The sequence below is a fragment of the Bison bison genome, unplaced genomic scaffold (genome assembly GCF_000754665.1).
Source record: "Bison bison bison isolate TAMUID 2011002044 unplaced genomic scaffold, Bison_UMD1.0 scf7180017864177, whole genome shotgun sequence".
Lineage (NCBI taxonomy): Eukaryota > Metazoa > Chordata > Mammalia > Artiodactyla > Bovidae > Bison > Bison bison.
Window position 1 is genome coordinate 159,933 of NW_011494749.1, and position 10,121 is coordinate 170,053.

The following is a 10,121-nucleotide window of genomic DNA, read 5'->3' on the forward strand; positions in this document are numbered from 1 at the left end:
GGTTTTCACATCTGCATAATTTTGGTTTATCTTAATGATGCCACTTGATCTCTGTTAATTGTCAGATGTTCCAAAAATAAAGCTAACGTGGTTCGTACATTCATGAGAACTGACATAGGTTTTGTTTTGCCTTCTCTTTGTTGTTTCTTTCATTTATGTATTAGAAATGCCTCCAATGATTATAAACATATGAACACCATATCTTGATCACTATATTGTATATTTGTATCCATTTAATATTTTTTCTATGTTCATTCATAGACTTCAGCAGGTCTGCTTTTATAAAAGATCTCATTTCTTCATCTTGAATAGTCAGACCATTAAACAATTAATTAAATTGTGTTTAAACTGGTGGATAAATGATTGTTATTATTAAATAAATTATTTGTTTCTTTATATTGTCAGATTAAACATGGTGGTTTTGTTTATTATCAAGAGGGCTGCTGCTTGGTTCGTTCCAAAGATGAAGAAGGTACCGTACAGTTTTCCTTTTTAAGAAACACTTGATTTTTCTGATTTCACATTTTTCATGAGAAATTTGGTATTGATTTTTTTAATTTGTATTTTCTGTTGCAGTATAGTTGATTTACAGTTATTAGTCTCATATATACTGTAAAGTGATTCAGTTACACACATACATATGTCCATTCTTCAGATTCTTTTCCCATATAGGTTATTACAACATATTGAGTAGAGTTCCCTGTGCTGTACATTAGGTCCTTGTTGATTATCTGTTTTATATATAGTAGTGTATATGTTAATCCCAAACTCCTAATTTATCCCTCCCCTCTACATTTCCCCTTTGGTGTGGTAAATTTGTCTTCAAAGTCTGTGAGTGTGTTTATCTTTTGCAAATAAGTTTCTTTGTATCATTTTTTTTTAGATTCCACATATTAAGTGATATAATATGAAACTTCTCTTTTTCTATCTGACTGACTTAGTATGACAATCTTTAGGTCCTTCCATGTCGCTGCAAATGGCATTGTGTCATTCTTTTTGGTGGCCAAGTAATATTCCATTGTGTATCTATATCTGTACATCTTTATCCATTCCTCTGTCACTGGCCATTTAGGTTTCTTTGAGTCTCGGGTATTATAAAGAGCACTGCAGTGAACACGGGTTCATGTATCTTTTTGAATTATGGTTTTCTCTGGATATATGCCCAAGAGGATTGCTGGATCATATGGTAGTTCTGTTTTTCGTTTTTTAAGGAACCTCCGTACTGTTCTCTGTAGTGGTTATACCAATTTACATTCCCATGAACAGTGTAGGAGGGTTCCTTTTTCTCCACACACGTTCCAGCATTTATTGTTTGTTCAGGCCCCCACTGGCTTTCAAAGCCAAATGCTCTGGAGGCTCCTTCCAATGCCAACCTCTCAGGCTGGGGAGCCTGCCATGGGACTTGGAACACTCACTCCTGTGGGAGAGCCTTTGTGATATAATTATTTTTCCAGTTTGTGGCTTGCCCACCCAGTGGTTGGGATTTGATTATATCATGAAAGCGTTCCCCCACCCCCACCCGACTGTCTCATTGTAGCTTCTTTGTCTTTGGATATAAAGTATGCTTTTTTGATAGGTTCCAGTCTTTTTAGTCAGTGGTTGTTCAACAGTTAGTTGTGATTTGGTGTTTTCTTGAGAGGAAGTGAACTCAAGTCCTTCTCCTACTCTATCTTGTCAGAAATTAAGGGCTGCTTTTAGTTTGTATGCTCGCTGCTTCTTCCCTAACATATGTGGCCCTTATCCCCTTGATATGGGGTGTGCTGGTCCGTGTGTACTCCCAGGACAGAAGGGCCAGTGATTGGTACCTACTCACCCCCTGTACATGCTGCCTGAAAGGCTGGTATTAGTTTTCAAAGATATAAAAAATAGGTTTTGACTTTTATCTTAATTTTAAATGACTAGCTTTTAATATCTGGGTTTGCCTAAGCTAGAATTAATACTTAACTCTCAGAAGCTTTGGCAGAGAGAATGGAGGTGAGAACCAGCATTTTTTGAGCATCTACCAAATCCCAGTTACTATGCTAGGCACAACATAGATTACTCAGTGTCACTTACAGTTTCTTACTTTTCTAGGTTCTATATGGTCTATAAATATTAGACTAACTGTATCAAGTAACATCACATAGGCTGATGCATAGAGTAATACTGAATAGGATATTGTAATATTAAATAACAAATGCCATTTTCTACACACATCAAGCTACTGTCAATGCTGAAGGAAGCCATAATGTAGCATCTTAAAGAAGGGGAATGCTACTCTAAAACACTGAAATATAGTGTAAAAAATTGTAAGTATATCTTATGGAATTATCTCCTCTACTTTTTTCTTTATGCAGCAGACAATGATAACTATGAAGTTTTGTTCAATTTGGAGGAACTTAAATTAGAGCAGCCCTTCATTGACTGTATCAGAGTTGCTCCTGATGAAAAATATGTAGCTGCCAAGATAAGAACTGAGGATTCTGAAGCATCTACCTGTATAGTTGTGAAGCTCAGTGATCAGCCTGTAATGGAAGCTTCTTTCCCAAATGTGTCTAGTTTTGGTAAGACACCAACTAAAACATTGAAAAGACAACAGCAAGAGAATTGTCTACACTTTTGAGACACTTTTATTTGCCCACATGAATGAATCGGAAGATGAATGCCTGATCTGTTTATCCCTGTGGACTCCATACCTTCCTCTGTGCCTCTTAACCAGGAGACCTTCCCTTCTTTAGTTAAATATCCAAATTCATGTCCATGTTTTTAAAAGTATTATAATCAGAGTCTAGGTTGCACAGTGCATGTTAATGTATCAGTAATATATATCAGGGCATGCATGCTAAGTCACTTCAGTCATGTCCAACTCTTTGCAACCCTGTAGACTGTAGCCCACCAGGCTCCTTATCAGTAATGTGTCAGTAATAATATTCTTTGCTATTACTTAGAGTACATGTTTGCATATAAATTACATCTTAATATTTTATTCAACTTTAGGCTGGGGTATTTTTTTAATTTCACATCATCTTGTCCAGCCATTGTAGCAGATTGCCCTGGGGTCTCTACCAAGGAACTCTAGAACAAGATGAATTTACTTTTTGTTTGTTTGTTTTTTCAACCACACACCTTGCGGGATCTTAGTTCCCTGACTAGGGATTGAACCGCACCCTGGCAGTGAAAGCGCCGAGTCCTAATGACTGGATGACCAGGGAATTCCCTGAACTTATTCATCATTAAAGTTATGATATTTTTACCAATACAGCCAACTTTAAATTTTATCATTTATCACTGTGTGATTACATATACAGACTTTATCCTCCCTTTCATTTTCTGCCATAAATTTCCCCATTGTTTAGTAAAGAAATGCTTTTACAATGAGTTAAAATTATATCCTATCGAATTTTTTCTAAGACATACCTCTTGTACATTTTAACCTCTAAAATCAGAATGCATATAACAATGATGTCTTTCAGTCACTGTCAGCCAGGTGGCAGTCATGACGTAATTGTATGAATACTTTAATTTACAGCTTCTGGTAGGATCTAGAAAACACCAGCATGTGACTGATTCGTGTTGTTATATAGCAGAAACCAACACAAAATTATAAAGCAATTTTCCACCAATTAAAAAAATAAGATTTTTTGTTTAAAGCTTAGTTTGAAATAAACTGTCACTTGAAAACATACAAAAACATTTAGGCATGAGAGGAAGTGATCCAGTATTTCTGCAAACTTAAATATGGGCTTCCCAGGTGTCTCAGATGGTAAAGAAACCACCTGCAGTGCGAGAGACCTGGGTTTGATCCCTGAGTTGGGAAGATCCCCTGGAGGAAGACAGGACAACCCACTCCAGTATTCTTGTCTGGAGAATCCCATGGACAGAGGAGCCTGGTAGGCTGTAGTCCATGGGGTTACAAAGAGTCGGACACGACCAAATGTCTAAGCACAAGAGCGTGAAATTTAAACATAATCGATCTGCTGAAAGCAGTCTACCAAAGTCTTTCCTAAATATTGAATGTTCAACTCTTATTTAGAAACTTGAGTGCCTTGAAATTGATAACTACAAAACTTAGAATTGATGTAGTAGTATCTTTTTCTCTGGAAATACAGGGTTAGATATAATCAAACCTGTGTTAGATTGCCAGAGATAAACTTACACATCTCTTCTGTTTGACACTCAGAATGCACTGTGCCTTTTTCTTTTTAACTATAAATAGGTGGCTATGTATAATTCTTTAATTATTTTCTTTTAGAATGGGTAAAAGATGAAGAAGATGAAGATGTTTTATTCTACACCTTCCAGAGGAACCTTCGCTGTCATGATGTATATCGAGCCACTTTTGGTGATAACAAACGTAATGAACGTTTTTACACAGAAAAAGACCCAAGGTACTAGAACAATTCAATTAAGGCTTTATTTTCAGCGTATTTCTCTGGTTATCTAAAGTGCTGCTCTTGGTTGAGTTAAAACATTGATTTTGGCTGGAATCAGATATAATAAGGCTAAGGTGAGCAAAGCATTCTTTTATAAGTGATTTAGATTCAAAATTGGAAACTAGTTATATTCAAACTTCAGAGTGAACACAGATATATCATTAGACTATAGGTGCTGAATTACTAACATCCTCTCTGTACTGACACGAGAAGAGTTCTTAGTTTAACACTTAAATAGCATTGCCATGCAACACTTATGAACCTCTTGTAGGCCATAACTAGATTAACCATATCAGTTACACAGAATTCACTACTTATTTCATGTAGATTATCTAAAATTTAAATTGCTTTGCTTTGAGCCATGATATACTTTGGTCTTTAAATTTTACTTTCCCCAGTAATCTGGTAATTCCTCCTTAAAGCTAATTCTTTTTGCTTCAGGACTTATACCTCATATTACCACTTAACCAGGCTGGGAAGGAAATGATGATAAATTTATCTGGCAAAGTTCCTTAACTCTTACCCAGATGTACTTTTCCAAATGATTTATAAGAAACAAATTATTTCTTAACACCAGGGTCCTGTCACCTTATACATCATTTAACAGTATGATTTGGACAATGTCTCAACAGATTTTGCAAGACGAAAAAAAATGAGCTTTAAAAACCAATCTATGAGTGTAAAATTGATACCCCAAACAAGAAAATTAACCCTTCACTTAATAAAATCTCAGACATGACAAGAACCTTAAAGAAAATCTTGTACAACCCCAAGTTCATATAAAGAACTTGAGGCCTGGAGAAATTACTCTTTTATTTATAATTAGTTCTAATTACAAATTTTATTTATAATTAGTTCTAATTATAAATAAATATAAATAATTATAATTATTTATAATTAGTTCTAATTATAAATAAATATAAATAATTATAATTATTTATAATTAGTTCTAATTATAGAACTAATACTCTTGATCCAGTAACACTGTCACTGCATTTTTTTCTGATGAGTCTATTAATGAGAATTTACTAGAACTATTCCTATGATCCCACTATTTTATGTGTCATTTGTCAAGATTGTCTTTTAGAAATGACAGTTTACCCTAGTAATTTATTACATTATACCAATGACTTTGATTATAGACTATTCTCTGTCTTGCAACTAAAACTTACCATCTGTCTTTATATTTCTTAGTATTTTCAGTATGAATTACTTTTATAATTAGGAAATGTAGATGCAATATTTAAAGGCATCCAGTGTGTCAATATGAATTAGTATAATGCTCTTGGGATAGTCTTTGATTTATGGAGTCATAAAAATACTCTTAATCATTAAAATAGTATTTCTATTACTAAGAATTTATCCTAAGGAAATAATTATAAAAGTTATGGAGAAGGAAACTATCTTCATGATATGTTCCCTTTTATATTTATTACAATGAAATAGCTAAGTTTTTAAGAATTATGATAATTCAACTTAATAATAGGATATTAGGAAGCCATTAAAAATAATGATCATAAACTGTATAATTAATGTGGGGAAAGATGATAATATGTGTAGTAAGAAATGCAGAACCCAAAATTGCATCTCTATTTTAATTATAACTATTTAAAGACATGTATAAAATACAAATAAGCCCTGGAAGGAAAAACAGAAAAATTAAACTTTAAAAAATGTGTTAGTTTAGTGAGATTGTGAGGGTTTTTATTCCTGTTACTTGTTTTGTTATAAAAACTGGGAGAGTAGGAAAAAAGGATATCCAACATGCATTCAAAGGAAAAACAAAGAAAACTCTGTCTCTTTTCTTCCCTACAATTACATATCTTCTCCAGGAAGTTTATTTCCTCTTCTCAGCAAAAACCCCTGTAATCTATTAATGTAATTGAGTGTTAAATGATATCTGTAGTTTACCTTGAAATGCATTTTTTTTTTAAAGATGGATTGCAAGCTACATAAATATGTGATAAAGGAAATACAGCAAAATGTTAGCAGGTATAGAATCTTGGTGGTGGGTTTTAAAAAATATTCATAATAAAATGTTAGAGAAAAATTATTTTGAATGCCTTTGCAGAGGAAATGAGAAAACATAATAGCCAGTTTTTACAAGCAGTATTTCACTAAGGAGTTTTTCTTTTCTGTGTGCATTAGAAATTAATATATATACTCAATACCAGTGAGAAATTGTCATTAGCAATGATAGCTTACATTTGAAATTTATTGGATTTTTCCTCTCTCTCGCTCCCTCTCTTTTTTCTGCATAGTTTTTTTGTCTTCCTTTATCTTACAAAAGACAGTCGTTTTCTCACTATGAATATCATGAGCAAGACCACTTCTGAGGTGTGGTTGATAGATGGCCTGAGCCCTTGGGACCCACCAGTACTTATCCAGAAGCGAATCCATGGGGTCCTTTACTATGTGGAACATAGAGATGATGAGTTATACATTCTCACTAACGTTGGCGAGCCTACAGAATTCAAGGTAAATCCTGTATTTTCGTGGTTCCCATTTAGGCTGTTAGGAAGTGTTACAGTAATATCAACATTTCTTGCTCTAAGAGTTTATTGTTTCATAAGATTTGGGTCATTAAAAACTGATGTATATAACCAATCCCATTTCTCTTCCCTCAGAGCTAATATACCTCTTCATATTTTACTATACCCAAAAAGGTTAGCAAAGGAAAATATTCCCTATCCTAAATAATATTAGTCATCAAAGCCAAACTTAGTGGCTTAACAAACTTTTCAAACTTTTATAAACAAGGTTTTGAGATCAGTTTGGACTGATCTCAGGCAGTTCCTCTGCTGGTCTCAGCTAGGCTCAGTGATGGCCCCAACAGTCAAGGAGCCGAGGTCTCACTGAGGCCCCACTGGCTCTCGGTGCTTGACCATCAGCTAAGCACTGCATCATACCCACCCAGCAGGCTAGCCAGGGCTCATTCATAAGGTGATGTTCACACTTAACCCTGATGCAGAGTTAAGTTCCTTCAGGTCTTCATAAACAGTGCAGACTAATAAGGGCTGGTTTTCAGTGGTTTCATCTCTGGATGCTGTAGTCATCATTTCTCATACCTAGATCTCTTCTAATTTTGTTCCACACAGCTAATGAGAACAGCAGCTGATACCCCTGCTATTATGAATTGGGATTTGTTTTTCACGATGAAGAGAAATACCAAAGTTGTAGACTTGGACATGTTTAAGGATCATTGTGTTCTCTTCCTGAAGCATAGCAATTTACTTTATGTTAACGTGATTGGTCTGGCTGACGATTCAGTTCGGTCTCTAAAGGTATGTTTAATTTTCAAAAGATAATACTGTTAAATCAGAATAATGCCGTATTAACATCAAATTTTGAATAACAGCAATGTACTTTTTCTTAGAAATTAAATAGAATTTAGTATAGTGGGTCTTCATCAGGTTTAGGAGGTTTATTTTGGAATTACTTTTAGAAGTCTTTGCTTTTCGTGCACTGAAAAATCCTGCTGTATAGGATGAACTTCAGAAGTAGAGTTAAGTGCCATTGTATTTCTCTTGCTACATATCTCTGTATCATGTATCTCTACAACCTTAGATATAGTCATAACTCAGGCCAGCTTGGCAGCTGGAGCCTAACCACTACCTCCTTCTCCCATCCCAGATAGTTATCATGCCTCTGGTGTTTCTGCTACAGTGTTTCAACCACACTTGTTTGTGTCTGTTTCATCTCTTTGCCAATTTTATAAAACTGTGAATGGTAACATTATCGCCCAGTTTTACAGCAGCATTAATATGTGAATTAAGGTAACATGCACTAAAGGGAAGAAGAGAGGCCTCTGTTTTGCTTGGTGTGGAAAGAGTTGTATGACCAGCAAACAGGCCATTTGTATCTCCCTATCTATAATATTATGACAATTTTTGCTAAAATGCAATTCAAGTAAATTCACTGGATATGTATTAAATTTTTATGTGCAGAGTTCTGTATTGGGCTCTCTGGAATGGAAAGATAGTAGGTCAAAATACCTGGCCTTAGGAGAATACCATTTATCATGAGATTAGACTTGTACACAAAGATTAAGTATAGGATGGGTTTAAATAAGTGGCATCAAAAACATAAAATGTGCCATGAGGCCCAGAGGGCCCAAGAAAACTTTAGGGGGTAGTAGAATTTGAGATAACCAAAGAAGATAGATAGGGTTTTGTTGGGTAGGGAAAGGAATAGTATTCTATGATGAGAAAGTCCATCAAATGAAGCTCTAAGCTGGAGAAGTTAGGAAAATATTCAGGAAACTGCTAATAAATCACTTTTATTTAAGCAGAACAAATTAGTAGGGGATGAAGCTACGATTTGACATTCTTTGACTGTCAACGTGATGAATTTATGCGTAAATTAAGAAGAGGGGAAATTTTGAAGTTTGAAGGCAGAGGAATAATTTAAGGAGTCATACTATACTTCACAAGGTTATCTGGCAGCCTTGTTAGAGTACACCGAAGCACCAAGAGATGAGGGGTATGGAGGTTAGTTTTGAGATTGTTATAGTGGCATAGAAATCTAGACTAGAGATCTCTTCAAGAAAATTAGAGATACCAAGGAAACATTTCATGCAAAAACGGGCACAATAAAGGACAGAAACAGTATGGACCTAACAGAAGCAGAAGATATTAAGACGAGGTGGCAAGAATACACAGAAGAACTATACAAGAAAGATCTTAATGACCCAGATAACCACAATGGTGTGATCACTCACCTAGAGCCAGACATCCTGGAATGTGAAATCAAGTGGGCCTTAGGAAGCATCACTACGAACAAAGCCAGTGGAGGTGATGGAATTCCAGTTGAGCTATTTCAAATCATGGAAGATGATGCTGGTGAAGTGCTGCACTCAGTATGCCAGCAAATCTGGAAAACTCAGCAGTGGCCACACGACTGGAAAAGGTCAGTTTTCATTCCATTCCCAAAGAAGGGCAATGCCAAAGAATGTTCAAACTACCGCACAATTGCATTCATTTCACATGCTAGTGAAGTAATGATCAAATTCTCCAAGCTAGATTTCAACAGGATGTGAACTGAGAACTTCCAAATATTCAAGTTGGATTCAGAAAAGGCAGAGGAACCAGAGATCAAATTGCCAACATCTGACGGATCATAGAAAAAGCAAGAGAGTTCCAGAAAAACATCTGCTTCATTGACTATGCTAAAGCCTTTGACTGTGTGGATCACAACAAACTGTGGAAAATTCTTAAAGAGATGGAAATACCAGACCACCTTATCCTGCCTCCTGAGAAACCTGTATGCAGGTCAAGAAGCAACAGAACCAGACATGGAACAATAGATTAGTTCTGAATTGGGAAAGGAATACATCAAAACTGTATATTGTCACCCTGCTTATTTAACTTATTTGAGAGTACATCATGCGAAATGTCAGGCTAGATGAAACACAAGCTGGAATCAAGGTTGCCGGGGGAAATATCAATGACCTCAGATACGCAGATGACACCACCTTTATGGCAGAAAGCAAAGAAGAACTAAAGAGCCTCTTGATGAAGGTGAAAGATGAGAGTGAAAAAGCTGGCTTACAACTCAACATTCAAAAAAAAAGATCATGGCATCCAGTCCCATCAGTTCAGTTCAGTTCAGTCGCTCAGTTGTGTCTGACTCTTTGCAACCCCATGAATTGCAGCACGCCAGGCCTCCCTGTCCATCACCAACTCCCGGAGTTCACCCAGACTCACATCC

At 35.7% G+C, this 10,121-nt stretch overlaps 1 protein-coding gene across 5 annotated transcripts in view; it reads left to right on the forward strand.

Moving 5' to 3' along the window:
- The window catches only part of PREPL (prolyl endopeptidase-like), a 36,087-nt gene that overhangs the window by 13,300 nt on the left and 12,666 nt on the right, over positions 1–10,121 (forward strand). For all 5 annotated transcript variants that reach the window (XM_010842294.1, XM_010842298.1, XM_010842297.1 and 2 more), the window contains 5 exons: positions 406–472; positions 2,337–2,543; positions 4,232–4,367; positions 6,674–6,890; positions 7,511–7,696. In XM_010842294.1, the coding sequence (XP_010840596.1) occupies positions 406–472; positions 2,337–2,543; positions 4,232–4,367; positions 6,674–6,890; positions 7,511–7,696 (813 nt within the window). The remainder of the gene's footprint in view (positions 1–405; positions 473–2,336; positions 2,544–4,231; positions 4,368–6,673; positions 6,891–7,510; positions 7,697–10,121) is intronic.